The sequence below is a fragment of the Scyliorhinus canicula genome, chromosome 5 (genome assembly GCF_902713615.1).
Source record: "Scyliorhinus canicula chromosome 5, sScyCan1.1, whole genome shotgun sequence".
Classification (NCBI taxonomy): domain Eukaryota; kingdom Metazoa; phylum Chordata; class Chondrichthyes; order Carcharhiniformes; family Scyliorhinidae; genus Scyliorhinus; species Scyliorhinus canicula.
The window spans coordinates 83,376,904-83,398,852 of NC_052150.1; the positions used below are offsets into that span (position 1 = coordinate 83,376,904).

The window sequence follows — 21,949 nt, forward strand, 5'->3', positions numbered from 1 at the left end:
GAGATTTGTACACATGATCTAAACTGGCACATCAGCACTTTACTGAAGTGCTATGGATTATTTATTGGTTGCTTCATACTGGTAGCAGCATAGTTGGTTCCCGTTAGCAATGCCTGCCAAGATGGAGGCTGGCTTGGAAATTCATCTTAGGACAGGGTATTAATATCAGTGGTGGCATTATCCTCACCGACAATCCAAAGGTGATCCTAAGAAATGGGTCAAGCTATCCCATCAAGTGCAAACGTCCAATTTGAATCACATCCCCAGGACTTTGTAAAGTAATTGATTAGTGTGACAACTGCATCTTTTTATGTTGGAGGTTTGAGTCCGGCTTGTGGGAGGTCAGCACCATGAATTTTGAAGAGACTCTTTGACACTTAGTTCAGTAGCTGAGTGTTCCAAGTCATAGATTTGTGTTTTATTATCTATGCTCAGTTTACTCATTATCCAGATGCCACCAGAGTATGAACTTTGTCAGAGGACCCTTGACAGTTAGTAAGAAAGGGTTGGTCTTATGCTAAAGGTTGGTGCAGGAAGCTAAAGGTTGGCATTGCAAAACTAATAAAAGTTTGTACCACTGCAATCCATGGGCGGACATATCCCAGAAATCAGCAAAGTCCAATTTGGGCAGGTAAAGTGGCGTCTGGCCTGCCAACACCATTGGCAGATTTTTCCACCGTATTGTGCGGGACTTGGATTAGAAAATAAAGAGGTTTGGGTTTAACGTCAGATCGCTGGCAGGATGGCCTCTATTCACCTGCCTTGCTGTGACCTTAGAGCTTTACTAATCCAGGTGGGCTAAACAGCTGGCTTGTAATGCAGAACAAGGCCAGCCGCGCGGGTTCAATTCTCGTACCGGCCTCCCCGAACAGGTGCCGGAATGTGGCGACTGGGGGCTTTTCACAGTAACTTCATTTGAAGCCTACTTGTGACAATAAGTGATTATTATAATAATCATTACTATCATAGTTAAAGGACACCCCTGCACTGTTCAAGCGAAAGGAAACACCCGGAGAGTTCTGACCACCAAATAGATGTCCAGTTTTCAGTTCAATTGATGCCTGAAGAAAACTACAACCACATCCACTCCACATTGCACATCAGAGTGATAGCAGCTTCAACCACTATCTTACATCCTGGGCTCTCATTTCAAGCATAGGCAACAGCCTAACCTACACTCGCAGGCCAAGCAGTTTACTTGGACCATAAATGGTTAATGTCCTATGCAACTATAATGCTGGGTGTTCTCAGCGCCACCCTCAGTGAGTGATCCATGCCCAACTGTCACCAGAGGATCCTCAAACTTGTCCAGTCACCTAATGGTTCTGCAACCCCATGGCACTGGGCTGAGTTTGAAGTCTGTGCAGGAAGGGTTAACACAGCAGGAGCCATCACTGACACTCTCAGGAATTGAGTGGGCATAATTGTTTCAAGAGCCAGATTCCAAGCGTGGCAATGTAGCTGATATGGAACTATTCAGCTGCGGAAAAATGCTCAATCTTGAAATGCTTTGTCAATGACATGGCCCACTATCCCATCCTGCATTGCTGCCCTTGCCCACAGCTTCCCTTCTTTCCAATCTCTCTTGCCCTGCTGCTCTTGCCTTGGTACCACAAGCCATGAAGAAGCTGCTGCAGGGACTTCCCTCGAAGCACTCCCCCCCCCCCCCCCCCCCACCCCCCCTAGAATCTGCAGAGCCGCTTACTTGCATTGGGATCCTCGTGAGCGCTGCACTAACCTCTGAAGTTCAGGCCGCCAGGTGCATGCCTCTCAAGGCAGTTGCGGATGACGTTATTCTGAAAGCACGCAGATTTAAATTTTTCTCTGTTTATGAAACAAACACATTTGGCCATAACCTCCAGGGTAATGAACCTGAGGAGTTCTGCAAAGATGTGCTGGGGAACACCCCCGGCTTCTGAATGTTCCCAAGTAAGGATTATACAAACTTCACAGTGGGCAATTGCCCTGCACTGGAAACCATCAGAAAATGATGGATTACACGAATATTTCCATAGAATCTCTACAGTGCACAGGAGGCCATTCGGCCCATCAAGTCTGCACCGACTCTCCGAAGAGCACCCTATCCCTCTAACCCCACCTAATCGTTGGACACTAAGGGGCACATCTTTGGGCTGTGGGGAGAAACAGGAGCACCCGGAGGAAAGCCACGCAGATACGTGGAGAACGTGCAAACTCCACACAGACGGTCACCCAAGGCTGAAATTAAACACAAGTCCCTGGCACTGTGAGGCAGCAGTGCTAACCACTGTCACCGTGCTGCCTCAGTTCGTTACCCAGAATCAAACCCTCATCAAAGTGTGTGTGAGTTCCCCGCTATAGGGCAACTAGTTTGTCCATCCACAAACCTCAGACCATCTTGTCAAGATTTTCTTTTTGTATTTTTCTGTGAACATTTAGTTCTGTAAACTGCTGCCAATATTTCCTGTTCAATTTTATTTTTGATTGCCATGATGTGTTTGCATGGTCTGGCCACTTGGTGGCTCCATGAAGGAGATTTTTGAATGCTCCCTTCACAACTCAATTGCATATTGTATATAAATAAATTATATTCTCCAGTGACCATTTACTCATAATATAAATGTCCTTATAAGAATTTATAACTTTACAGTATTATAACGGGTTTTAACCATAAAATACTCATTTGCCTGTCTTCAATTCACGCGAAACATTCAGGAAAACGGCATGTTTTATACAGCATGAGTTGATGTCAGTCGAATTCGTCTATTACCACTGAGTTCCTGGCATCACTGGTGCAGGGGTCAATGCTGGACTCACTACGGAGGAGACCTTGCAACCTCTGTCCCGGAAAATGGGACAGCATTGTTCCAAAAATGGCGGGGACTAATTTACTGCTTTGTTCCGGCACTCACTCTGGCCTTTGTAATTTTAATGGGGTCCTAAGAATTGAGGGCTCGGCTGGAGGTGGTGGAGGGGTAAGGGGGGAGGGGTTGGAGAGCGGAGTGGAGATTTGAGGCAAATCCATGGCTAATTGAAGCATTTAAACCCACATCATTCGGACTAACCACCACTGCAGAATTCAACTGGGTGCCACTCTGCCCAGTTTCTACTGACAGTCCAGCAAAACGAAACGCAAAGATAAGTAATTAGTTATTTCTACAGTGCAGAAGGAACAGGAGTGCAAAAATAACCTGGGCTGCTGTCAGACCAGATCCCCTCACCTCCCAATTTATCTTCTAGAGGCGAGTATCCGCAGGGCACTACCCACAGGAAAGTATTAAACTGGCAGTAGCTCCAATCTATATTCTGATTTTTTTATTGCTTCAGGAGACTTCCACCAACCTGAAAGGTGCAACTTGGCGTCCCCGCAGAAGGCCCCTGCCTTGGTAAAACGCTGGTAGAGCAGATTTGGGGTAGTAAGTCATCGCCTCCATTTCGACTGCACCACTGTTGCCCGTGTGCAGCGGGAGTTAAAATCTTCCCACAAGACTTTTTTGAAATGTTCACCATCGCCCTTCAAGTGTGCTTTTGGCCTTTGCTGCTGTGCACTGGTGCCTATTTCATACAGATGTGATTTAAAACCAGAGGAATGACAGAAAATGGGACTTTTAGGATTAGAGGGTCATGGTCACCTCATTCAAATATAGCTATCCACTTCTGGAAGCAGAGGGAAGTGACTCGGGAAATTAGGTGAACAAAATGTGGATGGGAATTCCCATCCCACCCACCTGATATGCACAAGCAGAAAATCCTGTATCCTGCTTCAACTGCCAGTTATGATAAATAATCTACACTGAAATAATCTTACGTGTGACAAACGTACTTCTTCATTCTCTTCATTCTTCTTGTAGATGTGCCTACACCCACTTGGTTATCAATTCACCATCCTGAAAGCGGGGTTGAGGCCTGAAAGGCAGGGTGTAGAGATCGAGGCAGCCGGTCAAAATGGCGCCCCAATCTCCGAGGAACCGGTCCTGCTGCCGAGCTCAGCTTGCCAGTGAAGAAAATCTGCTAAAGTGCAGCCTCGTCGGGGGGAAAACTCCCCGAGGCCCAAAAATCCGGCAAAGTGACGGTGAATAGAAGGGTGAATCTCTGAGAGAAACACCCTGCCAAATGCACCTGAAAGCAGATTTTGTTTTATGTCCGCTGAATCACGCCCATAGAACCAGCAAATTTAATCTTTTTACGCAGCATTCTCACTGTAAAAGTCATTGAAAATGTTAAACCGTGTTAAATGCAGTATACCTGATCTTTAAATGGTGTACTCATCATAACTACTGCTGAAAAATCTCTTTGGCCCTGGAAAATTGATTTTACAGGAACAACTTATACAGTGCCATTCAAGGGAGTTCAGAGCCAGTGAAGTACTTAGCCCATCGAGTCTGCACCGGCTCTTGGAACGAGCACCCCACATGAACCCACACCTCCACCCTATCCCCGTAACCCAACCCCACCTAACCTAAGGGCAATTTAGCATGGCCAATCCACCTAACCCTGCACAGCTTTGGACTTCTTTAAGTGATGTAATTGTTATAGGAAACACAGTTTTGTGCAAAGCATGCTCTCACAGACAACAACATGACCTTGACCAGACTTCCTTCGTCACATTTATGTATTGAGTTTCATTTTCCAATCATTTGCCCATTCTACATTTTTATCAATGCTTTCCTGCAGTGCTACAGTATTGACTAGCTGCCCCATTTTAGTGTCATCTGCAAATTTAGAAATTGTGTTTTCAACCAAAGTCGAACCTCTGAAGGTAAAGCAGTGATCTCAACATTGCTTCTTGTGAAACATCAACTCTCAGCTTATGCCACTCTGAATCATTACATGTTACTCTCACTCTATGCTTTCTATATTGAAGCCAGCAGGCAATCAATTCTGCCACTTGTGCCTTGATTCCACATTCTTTGCCCTTGTTCATTAGTCTATTATGGGGCAGATGAATTACATCTCGACATTACCATTGACTATTCTCTCTGTTTACTCCACAATAAAACTCAACAATGTTGCTGAAGCAAGATTTTCTCTTTTGAAATCCATATCGACCATCCATTGCAATATTTCTCCTTCCCAGATGTTCTTCTATTCTCCCCTTTAGTAAGTATTCCATTACTTTTCCTGCCACCGATGTTAAACTGACTCCACCCATAGTGGGGCGGAGTCTGAATCATTAAATGGTTTAAAGGAGGAGATAGGTATATTTCTGATTAAAACAACGGGTTAAAGGGATATGGGGAACAAGCTGGGAGGTGGATTTGAGACCAGGAAGAGATCAGCCCTGATCTGACTGAGTGGCGGAACAGGCTGGAAGGCCTAATTTACCTACAATGACATCTGTCCTCCTTCTTAATTATAGAAACTACATGGGCTATCTGCCATCCTCTGGTAATCTGAATTAGACCATAAGAAATAGAAGCAGAAATAGGCCACTCGGCCCATCGAGTCTGCTCCAATCATGGCTGATATTTTCCTCATCCCCATTCTCCTGCCTTCTCCCCATAACCCCTGATCCCCTTATTAATCAAGAACCTATCTATTTCTGTCTTAAAGACACTCAGTGATCTGGCCTCCATAGCCTTCTACTGCAAAGAGTTCTACAGATTCCCCACCCTCTGGCTGAAGAAATTTCTCCTCATCTCTGTTTTAAAGGATCGTCCCTTTAGTCTGAGATGGTGTCCTCTGGTTCTAGCTTTTCCTACAAGTGGAACCATCCACTCCACGGCCACCCTATCCAGACCTCGCGGTATCCTGTAAGTTTCAATAAGATCCCCCCTCATCCTTCTAAACTCCAACAAGTACAAACCCAGAGTCCTCAACCGGTCCTCATACGAATTAGTAAGTATTTTTAATAATGCCTTTGCTATCGCTTTTATGATTCTTTTGAAATAGGTGGATGCAATCCATCTGGAGCTGTTTAGCTTGTTCAATTTTATTTTGTTTTTATTTTAAACACACGTATTTCATTCATCTCACATTCAATATCACGTCTATTATCTCCCTGGTAAATACTGAAGCAAAATAACTACTGAATGGGGGATGGGATTCTCCAACCTCCCAGCTGCGTGTTTCCCAGTGGCGGGAGGCAGTGTCCGTTCGCTGGCTGCAGGATTCCCTGCCCCCGCAGCTGTCAATGGGAATTCCCATTGACGCCGCCCTATGCCACCGGAAAGCCATGGACAGGCTTGCGTTGCCAGCAGGAGAAGAGAATACCACTGCCGGTGAACGGCCGAAATTCCAGCCATTGTTTCTGTCATCCCTCTATTGTTGCTTGTGGTATCCTGTCTATCCCTTAATGAGCCTATTCCCATCCCAAACTTCCTTTTTTATTGATGTACCCGTCTGAGTAAAATACTTTACTATTCGTTTTATGTTCTTTTATGATTTATTTTCATAGTTCCTCCTTTTCCTTTGCTTATCTCGTAATTTATTTGTATTCTCTTAAATCCTGGACTATGTCGTCTATGTACTTCTGCTTATTTCCAAACCCTCAATTGTTCCCTGATGGTTTAACTCATCCATGGAGTCTCACTACTGTTTAGCTTGTTCTATCGTTTTAATGGAATATATTTTTCCAGCACTCTGTTGAACACTGTTTTAAATGTTTCCCATTGATCTTCTACATGTTGTGGCCCATTTTATTTTCCCAAGTTTTCTTCTCAGCCCCTCAAACTCAGCTTTTCTCCAATCTATTGATCTGGTTGTCATCATATTTACATGAGTGTCAGTTTGGGGGCGTATCATTCCTTCAGAATAACTTTTCAAAATTACATGATTCTAAAAAGATAATTTTTAAAATTCTTGTCTCATATTTAATTTCTTTTGAAAAATATTTCGAAATATCTTAATCCTATTTTCTTTTGTGTAGATTAAAACAGAATTATAAATCGTGTTTTTTACTTCCTGGTTTCCTGTCTGTGTGAAATCTGCAATCTTATTGGTTGATCAGCCTGCTTGGTGACCTCACTGTTGCTGGATGCTACAGATTTCCTTTAGATGGCACCAGATTCAAAATCACATTGGAATTGGGGAAGTTGGTACACTTGTGCTTACTACATCTTTGTAAGTAGCTTTCATTGAGATCAGCAATGAGCACTATTCTTCACTACTGACCATACAATTTGGACCAATACTCCTCAGTGTGATCAAAGTAACTGGAATATCTGTGGTAATCCGGTGCATGTCCCATTTCCCGAGAACCTCTAAGCTATTATTCTTTTATGTTCTGATTGTATCACTCCTGGTGGCTATCAGTGATTAGAGTGACCTGCAACTAGCTATACCTATAGCAGATCTACTGATCCTTTGAACCCAGCAATTTCTCTATGTTGCTTTTACGTGAATTAATTGGGGCAAATTAATGCAAATTATGTAATTTTAAGCAACTTTTCATCATTCTGATAACTAATTCTTAACAATTGAACAACAAGTATATTATAATATTAACATAAGCAATGACTAACATATGCCTAAGTTCAAGAAAGGCCAAAATGATGACTGATTAACACCTATAGTACTGACACACAAAATTAATCATCAATAATGTGCACTCTGCAGGTGCATGATTTCTAATATAAAGAAGAAATGTGTCCCCTTTAGATCATAGCAAAAGACCCAGCACAATAGAGATAGACATTCCACTCTCCAGTATCCTGGCTTCCACCTGTGGAACATAACTCAAAATTGTGCAGTCCCAGCCAGCTATTTTCTGTTCATTACCTTTAATAGACTGAAAATTATGGACTGAGTATGTATAATTTTGCAAATGCACTGAGTGTATGCACTGAGTGTAAACCTTCTGTTGGAAACAGTAATAATCATTTTGATTTGTTTATGCAGTTTGTGCCTCCATGTGGCTGCTTCTAACATTGTAAAATTGGAAACCTTCAGGGTGCATTTTTCCCCAAATTGCAAAGAGTACTGGATCAGGTAGGAAAAGTGCTGGATCAGGCAGGCTTCACGGTCACCTTTTCTCGTCTGATTTAACAGCATTCTGTGCAATTTTAAAGTGTTGGCGAGGATCACACAACTAGCTGGGCAGCACAGTAGCACAGTGGATAGCACAGTTGCTTCACAGCACCAGGGACCCAGGTTTGATTCCTGCTTGAGTCATAGTCTGTGCAGTCTGCACGTTCTCCCCGTGAGTGCGTGGGTTTCCTCCGTGTGCTCCGGTTTCCTCCCACAGTCCAAAGACGTGCAGGTTAGGTGGATCGGCCATGCTAAATTGCCCTTAGTGTCCAAAAAAGTTTAGATGGGGTTACCGGGTTACAGGGATAGGGTGGAGGTGTGGGCTTAAGTAGGATGATCTTTTAAAGCAGGCCAGCAACATGGTTCGATTCCCGTACCATAATCCCCGGACAGGCGCCAGAATGTGGCGACTAGGGGCTTTTCACAGTAACTTCATTGAAGCCTACTCGTGACAATAAGCGATTTTCATTTCATTTCATGAGCCGGTGCAGACTCGATGGGTCGAATGGTCTCTTTCTGCACTGTAAAGTCTATGTCTATAAGTTGGAGGGGCAGTGCCTAAACACGGCGGCAAAGCCTGGATTCCGGGACTCTCCCCCCCCCTTTCATTTTTGTGTTTTCATTTTGTTTTTAAAAGTAGTGATTTGCACAGGCGTAACGTCACACTGGCGGAAGGGAGGACACATCTTTTCTGGACACTACTCTGCCAAACCTAATAATCATATGATAAGATATAAAAATTTATGAAATCAGGTTCATGCCCTTTCTGGAGCTGGAAACTTGGAAGATCTAAAACCAAGATCTTGCTGGCGTAAATCCCATTTTTGGCCCTCTGGAGATTTAGCAGCTATTATGGGATTTGCACCTGCAGCTAATGCTTGCTGTTGCAGTGGTCCTTGATTGCCAATCTCTTGACCTTACAGAGATCATGCTGCATTTTACTGCTCAGATCCCTGCACCTCATGGCCCTGTGCCAAATGGTGACAAGCCTTCATTCTTCTAATCTGAATGAGAGCCCTTACAAAGAGTTTCCTGCAGCCTGTATCATTGACCTCAGGGGCTGTGTGAACAAGTTAAAGTGATACATTTAGTGCGCATGTCCTCTGCAGGTTTCCCTCCATCTCAAAGCCAGCAGAGTCATACTATGCCCTTCACCATCGATCTCTGTCTAGACATGGCATCCCACCCACCACTTCCAGAGAAAGAAAGTCCTGAAGGACAAAGATAGATGTTCCTCCCGTTCATCCATGAATGTGTATGGTGACACTGCTCTGTGACCAGGGTGATGAGAGCCATGTACATGTAAAATCACACGGACACTTTTCTGCTTGTCTCCACTAACCTCACTACCATTACCAGCGTGGAAGAACAACTGCATGATGTCTTGTCAACCTTGACCATTTACCTGGGAGGACAACAGATTGGAGTCCTGAGTTAGGGGCTCTCCACCAGCTGTGCCCCGAAGAGGCATCCACCTCCCTCCTTCCCTTCACGCCTGCCTCTGACAGCAACTATTGGTAAATGCACAGATTAAAGGCAGCTCCACACCTTGCTGAGATCTCGATGCTAGGAAACTCATGAGTCAGGAACAAACCTTGCTGACCTCTCAAACCTCCTTAAAAAAAATCAATTCGCGGTTTCCACCTCCGGGTGAACCCATCCACCGACCCCCTCAAGGCGAATTAAGCTACTCCAATCTTAGGAACTCTGCCAGGTCGCTCACCCACACCCCCGCTTTCGGCGGCTCCGAGTCCCGCCACCCGAGCAAGATCCATCTCCGGGTTATCAGGGAGGCAAAGGCCAAAACATCGGCATCTCTCACTCCCTGGAGTCCCAGGTCTTCTGAAACCCCAAATATCGCTACCTCCAGACTCGGGACCACCCCCACCCCCGAACCAGTGCCAGCCCCACGCCCCTTCCCCGCCCCCGCTCCAAGAAAGCCTTCCTAGCCCATGGGACCTTCATGCCCACACAAATCCAGAGATCAGCATATTGACCTTCTTAAAAAAACGACATGGGGACGACATGGGGCCGAAGATTGGGAGGCTCTGTAACACAGACAGGACCTTGGAAGCACCGTCATTTTTCCTGTCTGCACCCGCCCTGCCAGCGGCAGCACATTCCACCTCTTAAAACCTGCTCTCATCTGCTCCACCAATCAAGCCAAGTTCAGCCTATGCAACTACGCCCAGTTCCGCGCCACCTGGATACCCAAGTATCTAAAACCCGCCCCCATCACCCTAAATAGAAACTCGCCTGGCCTCCTTTCCTGCCCTCTAGTCTGAACTAGACTGAACTAGAAGTCCATATTCAACTTGTATCCCATGAACCGGCCAAACTCCTCCATGATGCCCCTGATACTGCCCATCGGGTCCGTAATATACAGATACAGGGTCGTCTGCAGACAATTAGAACCTGTGCTCGTTACCTCTCCCTCAATCCCTCTCCAGTCCCTTGGTGCCCTAAGGGCCATTGCCAGTGGCTCAATCACCCGGGTGAAGAGCAACAGGGAGAGCGAAGACCAATGCCTCGTAAAAACATGCAGTCCGAAGTATCCCAAACTCACTCGGTTCGTCCGCCACTCACGACTGGTGCCTTATATAGCATCCGGACCCAGTCCACAAAACCCCGCCCAAACCCGAACCGCCCCAGCACCTCCAGTGAATACGCCCACTCCACCCAATCAAATGCCTTCTCCGTGGCATCGCCACCACTACCTCCACCTCCTGCTCCTCTAAAGGCATGATTACATTGAGAGCAGCCTCATCACATTCGCCGACAACTACCTCCTCTTCACAAAACCCATTTTATCTTCGCCTATCACACCCAGACCACAGTCTTCGATTCACAAAGCCAATAGCTTCGCCAACAATAATGATGTCAGGCGGTATGACCCACACTGCTCCGGATCCTTATCCTTCTTTAAAATCAGGGAGATGGAAGCCTGTGACAATGTAGGGGGCTAGTCCCCCCCTTCCTTGCTTCATTAAAAACCCACACCAGGGTGGCCCCAGGTCCGCCCCAAACCTTTTCCAGAACTCTATCGAGAACCCGACGGGCCCCGGGGCCTTCCCTGCCCATTGCCCCCATACTCTCCATCACCTCCCTCAGCCCACTTGGAGCCCCCAGTCCCTGAACCAGCCCCTCCTCAACTTTGGGAAACTCCAACCCATCCACAAACTGCTGCATCCCCTCCTCCCCGGTCAGGAGTCATAGTGGGGATGGGGGGGGGAGGGGGGGGGCAGGGCAGGGCATACCTTAGCATGGGAGACATTAGAGGCCATAGAGAAGTGGGTGAGGGGCACAGCTTGGCAGGGGATCATGGAGGGTGGGTAGGGTGCATGAGGTTGCATGGATGGGCATGAGGGGTGTCACAGGGAGTTGACGGGTGGTGAAGAGTGAGGGCTGGAGGGCTTTTCTGTTTTTATTTGAACTGGGAGAAAGTCCCACAGCACCGAGGCTCGTCTTTTAAACAGCTCACCTCTGCACCTGGCAGGTCCTGTAGCTGCCTCGGTACTTTATCCTGGGACTGCAGCCTGGATGTGCATCCCACCCATCCCTGCACCCCATGATAATCGCATCCTTATGGGCATTTTCCCCTGACGTAGGCGGACTGAACCAAGGATGATCCCGTCTCCCACTATCCACCTCCACGATGAAAATCAAGGTCATTACGTTTCCTGTCTAAGCATTTCTAACTAGGACTGAACAAGACATCAACCTCATGTATATAACATATAGACAGATACCTATAGCTCAAACGTGGTTGAGACTAACGGAAACATAGCACATAGACAGAACGATAACCTCTAACGATTGCATTGAAATAATGAAGTGAGAACAGTTTTTGATCTTCTGAGTGTTAGATTGGGACTATCTCTGAAAGAAAGGTAAAACTGTCATATTTTGCTCATTTCATTTGAGGGACTGACCAAATGCACCAAAATAGTCTTTCACACTCCTGTACATTTCAACATCACAAATAAACCTCAAAGGCAAGAATCATGTCGCGTGTGAGTAATCTGCATGGGTCCATCCTGCTTTCCTGGAGTAGAAAGTTGACTGGAACTTAAGAATTCTTTTCCACTCTATTTGTTCAGTTGATATTTTACTGGCACAATTTAAAATCTTTGTATCTCTGTCATGTTCATTTCACGTAAGAGTAAATTTTAATTGTGCTTTTAACAACAGGAAAGAAATGGATAAAACGCCCTGTCATGATTCTGTGCATCAAAATGGGAGCAAACACTAATAATAGATATACAATTTGAATAACAACATTCCATAGAAATGCAAATAGAGCTCTGATAAATATTATTTTAAGTCGATTGTGTCATTTCATCAAATTTCTAAAACACCTTGGGCGGGATTCTCCATCCTGCCAGTCCCGTTTCCCGGTGCGGCGCCCCCCGCCGGCAGCGGGATTCTCTGTTCCCACAGCCAGTCAATGGGGTCTCACACTTCACCGTCGGGAAACGTACGGGTGCAGGGTGCTGCCGGTGAAGTGGAGGATCCTGCCGACTGGAGAATGCGCTGCTTTACTTTAAGAAAACATTACAATTCAAGGCAAACATCATTCTAGTAGTATAATGTTAACAGGAGGAAACAGTAAGATTGTGTTGCGTGTGATCTCTGTGAGGAATAACACAAGCATTGACCTACACTGCTCATTACTGCCAGAGAACATTTAAGATATTTATATTAACTGGTAGATGAAAAGGGAATGCCAACTGTATTTTCATTTGTTTCGGAACATGAGACAACAGACCAGGAGCGACTGGTGATTAGTACATATTTTTGTGTCAGTTAAGCAATGTATGAAATTCACAATGCTTGTCAGACAACTTGGGCATATTTAGCAGCTGTCAGGTTAACTAGCTAACACTGCGTTTGAATGCAGAGGGAATAGCCAAATGTTTTGATGATCCAATATGCGATGAGCTAATATGGCATGTGTGATAGGAAGATCCAATAATGAGTTCACAATTTCAATTGTGGTGTCAATGGAAAGTGCCAGGCTTCCCGCAGCTTTTACACATCTCCCAGTACTGAAAGGGATTTAGGGACATGTCCCCTGTCATCTCTCTTATCAAAGTGCACGGGAGGATCCAACAAGAGAAAACCACAGCAAATAAAAGTCACGAGGAAAGAGTTAAAAGTTAAACACTGAATAGCCATTTTCAAGTAGAGCCAGATTGCTCCTGACATAGTCCTTACTTGAGTTGGCACACATTTGATTTAATACTTTTCACATTTCCATTGCATTAATTCCTGAATATTGTCTGGAACTATACCTGGTGTGGCTGTGAGCTTGACCACCTGCTGTATGAGGGAGCACCGGCAGTCTTGGTGGTTGATACTCTCTGTAATTAAATAAAATTCAATTCAATGACAGCATAATGCAACCTAGAATACAGTCATTAAGTAAACATTTTTTTCCCATATTTAGGATGACTCAGCTTCTTGACAAATACACTGGTGCTATTGTTTCGAGCACCAAGTAAATCACATTTTTAATAAAGCAAACTCTCCTGGAGATAATTTTGAAATTGTTGTGACAAGCCATATGTTGTCTTTTGTCGTTTCCTACTTTTGAAATGCATTATCTCTTCAGCCTTGCAGACTCAATAGACAATGCTGAAGGATTTCAGCCAAGTATTGCAAATTGTTTATTTGGACAAGATACAACGAATGGTAAAATCACATTACTCTGTCTACTGAGTCATGTTGATATTAATAAAGAGGAGGTGTTGGGCATCTTAAAAAGCATTAAAGTAGATATGTCCCCAGGGCCTGATGGGATCTACCCCAGAATACTGAGGGAGGCAAGGGAGGAAATTGCTGGGCCCTTGACAGTAATCTTTGTATCCTCATTGGCTACAGGTGAAGTTACACAGGACTGGAGAGTAGCCAATATTGTTCCATTGTTTAAGAAGGGCAGCAGGGATAACCCAGGAAAATCTAGGCTGGAGAGGTTTACATCAGTGGTCGGGAAATTATTGAAAAAGATTTTTAGAAATAGGATTTACTCACATTTAGAAACAAATAGACGTATTAGTGATGGACAACATGGTTTTGTGAAGGGGAAGTTGTGCGTTCACACTCTGCAGCAAAACTAGAGTGTCCTCACTGAGGTAATAAATGCGGAGACCCTGGGCTGCCCAAATGGCAGCGTAACCCTCTTCATATCCTCAGTTGAGTCCACCAAAATGAATGCAGGATTTGATGAAAAGGTGGCAGATTTAGACATTAATCCGCCTTTGGGCTCCACTCCAGATTATTTTGTCAGGCTTTATTCCTTAGTCTACAGCTAACGAAGTATCCACAAGGCAGCAGAGTCATTTGCCGAGAGCTGGGAGTTGGATCGCGAGTACCAATGCGTTTCTATGTGCTGAAGCTTTAGCCTGGGGCCACAAGGGGCCCAGTTTCCATGTTTTGCTCCACGTCGCCAAGTCTACCACATCTGCTTCTACTGGTTTCCATTTATATGCTCTCAAAAAATTCTAATAAATTTGTCAAAACGTGATTCTGTTTATGTTGACTTTGTCAATTCATACTGTTATTTTCTTGGTGAGGATCAATTAAAAAGGTTCACACACACACACACAAAAAAAAATTAAATCAAACACCAGAAAGGGCAGCACGGTGTCACAGTGGTTTGCATTGTTGCCTACGGCGTTGAGGACCCGGGTTCGAATCCCGGCCCTGGGTCACTGTTCGTGTGGAGTTTGCACATTCTGCGTGGGTTTCGTCCCCACAACCCGAACGATGTGCAGGGTAGGTGGTTTGACCACGCTAAACTGCCCCTTAATTGAAAAAAATAATTGGGTACTCTAAATTTAAAAAAAAAATTAAACACCAGAAAAATGACCAATGCCCTTTATCCTCTGGGCTGAAATTTACAGTTTTGGACCAGCATGAAATGAAAATGAAATGAAATGAATGAAATGAAAATGAAATGAAATGAAATGAAATGAAAATCGCTTATTGTCACGAGTAGGCTTCAATGAAGTTACTGTGAAAAGCCCCTAGTCGCCACATTCCGGGGCCTGTCCGGGGAGGCTGGTATGGGAATAAATATACTGGTACAGCATAACTGAAACACAAAAAAAAATCATGCCTGCAACTTTAATCTTATGCCAGAAACATTGTAATTAACTTAAACTCATTTCACCGCAGAGATTGCCAAATGGGCAATTAACATAAGAACATAAGAACTAGGAGCAGGAGTAGGCCATCTGGCCCCTCAAGCCTGCTCCACCTTTCAATGAGATCATGGCTGATCTTTTGTGGACTCAGCTCCACTTTCCGGCCCGAACACCATAACCCTTAATCCCTTTATTCTTCAAAAAACTGTTTATCTTTACCTTAAAAACATGTAATGAAGGAGCCTCAACTGCTTCACTGGGCAAGGAATTCCATAGATTCACAACCCTTTGGGTGAAGAAGTTCCTCCTAAACTCAGTCCTAAATCTACTTCCCCTTATTTTGAAGCTATGTCCCCTAGTTCTGCTTTCACCCGCCAGTGGAAACAACCTGCCCGCATCTATCCTATCTATTCCCTTCATAATTTTAAATGTTTCTATAAGATCCCCCCTCATCCTTCTAAATTCCAACGAGTACAGTCCCAGTCTACTCAACCTCTCCTCATAATCCAACCCCTTCAACTCTGGGATTAACCTAGTGAATCTCCTGTGCACACCCTCCAGTGCCAGTACATCCTTTCTCAAGTAAGGAGACCAAAACTAAACACAATACTCCAGGTGTGGCCTCACTAACACCTTATACAATTGCAACATAACCTCCCTAGTCTTAAACTCCATCCCTCTAGCAATGAAGGACAAAATTCCATTTGCCTTCTTAATCACCTGTTGCACCTGTAAACCAGCCTTCTGTGACTCATGCACTAGCACACCCAGGTCTCTCTGCACAGCGGCATGCTTTAATATTTTATCGTTTAAATAATAATCCAGTTCGCTGTTATTCCTACCAAAATGGATAACCTCACATTTGTCAACATTGTATTCCATCTGCCAGACCCTATCCCATTCACTTAACCTATCCAAATCAAATTGGTGGACTCAACTGAGGATATGAAGAGGGTTACGCTGCCATTTGGGCAGCCCAGGGTCTCCGCATTTATTGCCTCAGAGAGGACACTCTAGTTTTGCTGCAGAGTGTGAACGCAACATGGGAGTCAAGGGGGCGATGTTGAGCCCACACTCTCCGTCCATGAGAAACTCTGCACGAGCTCAAAATCCTGAGGGAATTCAAAAACATGATTCTTTCCAGCGTGATTGGGATTTAGAATTATCAGTGAGCTTGATCCTCCAAAGCTTTCACTGCTCAGGGTGCACTGGAGAGGATGTGGGAGGGGACAGATAAATTCAACTTAGGACCAGGACTAAGGGAGAGTCACTCAGTCTCGGGGAGAGAAGTTGCTGGCAGGCATTGTTTCCTATGTCCTCCTTGCTGGATTTCTCCTCAAATCGCCCTGAGGGAGTGCTTTTTCTTATTGGGAGTGGGTGGGAGGAGGTGAATGCAAAGAGTCAGCATTGGGGGCAACTGCAAGGTTCCTGGCTGGGGTCCGATGAGAGGCCAGACTTCTAAGGCGGAGTTGGGTTCTGAGCAATGGGTTGCATCCCAGCCTCCTGAGGAATTAAGGGGCTGTTTAGCACAGGGCTAAATCGCTGGCTTTGAAAGCAGACCAAGCAGGCCACCAGCACGGTTCGATTCCCGTGACAGCCTCCCCGAACAGGTGCCGGAATGTGGTGATTAGGGGCTTTTCACAGTAACTTCATTTGAAGCCTACTCGTGACAATAAGCGATTTTCATTTTCATGGGTCCAAATAAAACAAGGAAATGTGGGTGTCGCACGATTACATGCATAACACATTTGAGCTCAAAACACCCGTGATCATTTAGGTCAAGTACTGAGCCTCTTGACACTAATACATTGGGGTGATGGAAGGTGGTGTGCAGGGGTGGGGAAGGATTGATTTTATGGGCAAAAAAGCGTTAAACTTTGGAGAAAAACTAGGTAGAGACACAGCATGACCCAAAGCGATTAATTTCTACCAAGAATTACTCTAATGCTAAATTATTCCACTAAAATGAGAAAAAAGTATTCACAATCAGGCCTCTACGTAAAAGTTCATTAAACTCTAGATGGAGCAATTTGCTCACGTCAAACTGGAGCCTGTGAGGGCTAATATACAGGATTCCTACAGTTTCACCCCTGATCTTGCAATTGGTCGCACTGCATATGGTTACACTGAATATCTATGAGGTACCGGAACATAAACCATACATATTCCACTGCACAAATTCTTGCACATTCCTTCAACTTTTTACAGTTTCATCTTGTCCATCAATATAAAATCAAATATACATACTGAAATGTCTGAATTGCTTTGGAATGAATATTAATGTGCACTTTGAGGGTCAATTTCAAAAGTCTAATCAGTTAGCTGCAGCATGTAAAATCGTAAAATAATTTTGCATTCTAAAAATCTACCCAGCGTGCAGTTACATTGAGGATATTTTTTAATATTCACTTCAGCTCAGAGCTTTCGATCGCTGGATGGTTGTTAACCTGTGGGTATGCCCCAAAGAACAATGGGGGACCCCTCAGACGCACTGACTATGAGGGAAATCCCTGGGAATTTTGGACTTCTTTGATGGACAATTCCTATGCTTGCAGAACATTCCGAAAATGTTTCCAACTCAGTTAGAGTTCCGGAGGCTTCCGGTGGTTCTGACTCACTTTTCAGGATAGTTACCCAGGAAAAGTTAGAAGGATTAAAACCAGTCTTACTTTAAATATAAATTTAGAGTACCCAATTCTTTTTTTTCTAATTAAGGGGCAATTTTGCATGGCCAATCTACCTACCCTGCACATTTTTTGGTTCTGGGGGTGAGACCCATGCATACACAGGGAGAATGTGCAAATTTCACACAGACAGTGGCCCAGGACCAGAATTGACCCTGGGTCCTCGGCACCGTGAGGCAGCAGTGCTAACCACTGTTCCACTAGGCCGCCCTGATTAAAATCAGTTCAAACTGCTGGATAACTGTATTAATGAAATCCGACTCTGGACTGGACCCTGACCACACACCACCACTGAAAAAACAAATGTACTCCTGACCACCTGACTATTTCCCTGACCCAACTAGCCCCTGATCCATCAACTAACCGCTGACCCTCCAACTGCTCCCAGACCATCTGACTACCACCTGACTACCCTTCAGACCGACTACCCTGCCCAACCACCTAATTATCCCTGCCCCCCCCCCCCGCTATTCCCGTTCCTCCAATGACATCCTTGACCACCCAACTACTTCTATCTACTCCCCCATCAGCACTATCTACAGCTATCTACTCCTCCATCAGCAGCCTTGTGACCCCCAACCCCTGACACACCTAACCCCTGCCATCCACCCACCTGCCACCATACGTCTCACCCAGCTACTTGTCACCCTACCTCCTCACTCACCCACCTGTCATCCTAGCCCCTCAACTACCTATCTGCCAGTCTACTCACCTCACTCGCTTACCTTGCGCACATACTTTCTCTTCGTAGCTTCTCAAAGCGGTTTTGGGTGCCTTAAACTTTCTACTTATCGCTAAGTGCTACTTTAGTGCTACTTTACAGCTAGTGCTGTAAAGAATGAAGCGCAGCTTCTAAGTTGATTCTATCACTGCTCCCTGTGAACACTGTTGCATTGCATGAGTGAAGGGACCCTCCATCAGAAGACGGGCTCAAAAAATAGTACAAAGGTAATCAGAAAGGCTAATGGAATGTTGGTCCTTGTTTCAAGGGCTTTGGAGTATAAGAATCGGGAAGTCTTTCTGCAACTGTACAAGGTACTGATGAGACGACATCTGGAGCACTGTGAGCAATTTTGAGTTCCCTTATTTAAGGAACGATATTATTGCATTGGAGGGGAGTCAGATCAGGATCACGAAGATGATCCGCAATATGGAGGGATTGTCTTATGGGCAAAGGTTAAACAGGTTTGGATACATTCTCCTCGTGTCTGCGTGGGTTTCGCCCCCACAACCCAAAAATGTGCAGAGTAGGTGGATTGGCCACGCTAAATTGCCCTTTAATAGAAAAAATAATTGGGTAATCTAAATTTATATAAAAAAAAAAACAGGTTTGGATTCTACTCATTGGAATTTAGAAGAATGAGAGGTGATCCCATTGAAACATATAAGGCGGGATTCTCTATTTCAAAGACTAAGGACGCGATCGAATGGTCATGTTATGCCCGAAAAGCAGTTCGCCGCGGTGCAGCGTGGCTGATAGAAGACGTGAGATCCCGCTCCCGGGATCTACCCGGCTCGCAATGCCTCACGAGATTTAACGCAATCTTGTGAGATGTTGCAATGTAAATCCCGCCCATTGTGGGTGGAATCACTCGCATGTCCCCGCTGAGGCCCCTAATTCAACCTGGGTGCTGTTTTATAGCATTGTGTTTCTACGCTGGTACTGAATCACGGGTGTACGTTGGGCTTAATGGTGGCACCGGTTCTGGAGCCTTTCAGGACATGCTAATGGACCAGCAGCCGTGCCAAGTGGAACTAGAGCAATTCCAACATATGCCGGCGTGTGATTCGCAAGGGTTGGGATTGGCACTGGATATCCTGACAAGCTGCAGCCACATATAAGCACTCCATTCCCCACACACACTCATTCCAGCCAAGAAGATGCAACCCCAAAGAGTGGCATTGGCGCTCACCGATGTAGAGGTGGAGACACTGCTGGATGCGGTGGAGGACAGGTGGGACACCCTGTTCCCTGGGGTGAGAAGGAGGCTGTCACCAGCCGACATCAACCATGCCTTGGCGCAGGTGGCAGAGACTGAGAGCACTGTGGGCCCCACCACCAGGACCGGGTAGCAGTGAAGGAAGAAGCTGCAAGACTTCCTCAGGGCAACCAGGGTGATTCACCAGCTCTGTGCCCCTGGCACCCCACCCACCCCCGCATGCTGCCACTACCAGGCGGACTGGTAGACAGTGTTGGGTGAGGATGGGCAACCTCCTCAGGCCAGCCAGGGTGAGTAACCAGCTCCGTGCCCCTGGCACCATCCCCATCCTACACCGATCAGCACCCCCTGCATTTGGCCCCTACCAGATGGACCGGTAGGCAGTGCTGAGTGAGGATGGGCAACCCCCCAGGACAACCAGGGTGAGTCACCACCACCACCATGTCACTGGTACCAACCCCCGATCCACACAGCCATAGCAACCCCTCCCCCCCACTTAGACGCCGATCGAAACCCACCTGCTTACAGTCCGCACACACCCCACCCTGTACTACATGCCAACACTCATACCATCCACCATGGCCGGGTGCCCTACACACACAAGCCACTAGCCACAGACCCTCTGTGCTGCCTGTGTCCGAGTGTCTCACACTGTGCATTAACTGCCCCCTCCCGGAGAAGGCGGGCCACAGCAGCTTGGAGCAGGAGAAAACTGGAACGGGTCCTCCAGAACTGCATACCCTCACCATCGCAGAGCAGAGGGCAATGGACCTGGTCAGTGCGGTTGGAAAGCGGGCAGTCACAGAGGCGGAGGTTGGTATCGGAGCCCCCAATGAATAGCAATGCCCCTCTGACACATGTGTTACCCTCCCCTCTCACACCATGCCAACCTGCGATCTAACCATGTGTATTCTTTTTTATCTTGCAGGATCACCTGCCGATGAGGTGCGTCCATCTGGGGGCCCTCACCTCCAACCGCAACCCTGCAACACTCCGAAGCATATGTCCGATGATGACACCAACTTTTCAACACTGCTGTCACCAAGGAGTAATCCGGGGGTCTTCGGGCACCCTAGGGAGGAGGAGGTGATGGGACCCATGCCGGTGACTCCCATAGGGGTGGTACTGGACCACCTGGGCACCTCTGAATCCCCCTACCTGTCCCTGACGCATCCGATGGGTTGTGGGCAGAACAGGGTGGTACCATGCAGCCTCTGACGCCTGGAAGACTGCAGAGCCCATCCGGGCGTGGGCATTCCAGAGGACTGCCGCCAAAGGGGACCCAGGTCAGAGGGGGAGATACACATCAGGCCGCCTCCCCTTATGATGCACCCCCGTGGGACCAATTAGAAGGAGTAATAGGCACATAAGGTTAGAAAGGTAGACACAAGTTAAATTGGCATAGGGCAGCACGGTGGTGCAGTGGTTAGCACTGCTGCCTCACGGCGCTGAGGTCCCGGGTTCGATCCAGGTCCCGGGTCACTGTCCGCGTGGAGTTTGCACATTCTCCACATGTTTGTGTGGGTTTCGCCCCCACAACCTAAAAGATATGCAGGTAGGTGGATTGGCCATGCTAATTTGCCTCTTAATTGGAAAAAATGAATTGGGTACTCAAAATTTATTTAAAAAAAAGTAATATTGGCATTAACTTATGCCAATAAGTTATGAAGCACATAGGTTAGCGATAGGGGCTAGGGCACAATCCTTGTGCATATCACAATAAACATTTGGCACCGATGTTCCAAACTGCCTCGGTCCTCTGTCTGAAGACTGTAAGAGATGGGCCTGGGCCATGAGCAGAGGGTGTGCCGGGTAGAGGGGTGGGAGGCCTGTTGTTTGGAGCACGGACGTTGGACATGGAAATGGGTCAGGGCCCCCAGGGCAGTCAGACGTTACCCCGTGCTCGCCCTCGGAGACAGTAGGGGACAGGGCCAGATATGTGAGGGCGCCATGTGGTAGGGCCTACCTGGTGAGTCACCCACCGGCCCGACACCAAATCCTGCCCCCCACTCCAGACCCGTTCCCTACCCCGACCCCCTACCCTGGACCCCTTCCCCACCACTGCCACCCCAGGGGTTCAATGGACTGAGATGGAATAGCCAGCATGCATGGAGGGATCAACTGGACAGACAGTGGATTGTGCTACTGAGGGCAGAATTCAAACTTTGTTAAACGATGGAGAGCTCATGGCAGAGTGGGTCCTCATCATCCTCCATCCAGGCCCGCTGAT

The 21,949-nt window shown here is 46.3% G+C and overlaps 1 protein-coding gene across 5 annotated transcripts in view; it reads right to left on the bottom strand.

Moving 5' to 3' along the window:
- LOC119966096 (RNA-binding motif, single-stranded-interacting protein 3) overlaps positions 1-21,949 on the bottom strand; it is a 1,648,548-nt gene that overhangs the window by 1,286,723 nt on the left and 339,876 nt on the right. For all 5 annotated transcript variants that reach the window (XM_038797302.1, XM_038797300.1, XM_038797299.1 and 2 more), the window contains exon 3: positions 13,242-13,310. In XM_038797302.1, coding sequence (XP_038653230.1) covers positions 13,242-13,310 — 69 coding nt within the window. The remainder of the gene's footprint in view (positions 1-13,241; positions 13,311-21,949) is intronic.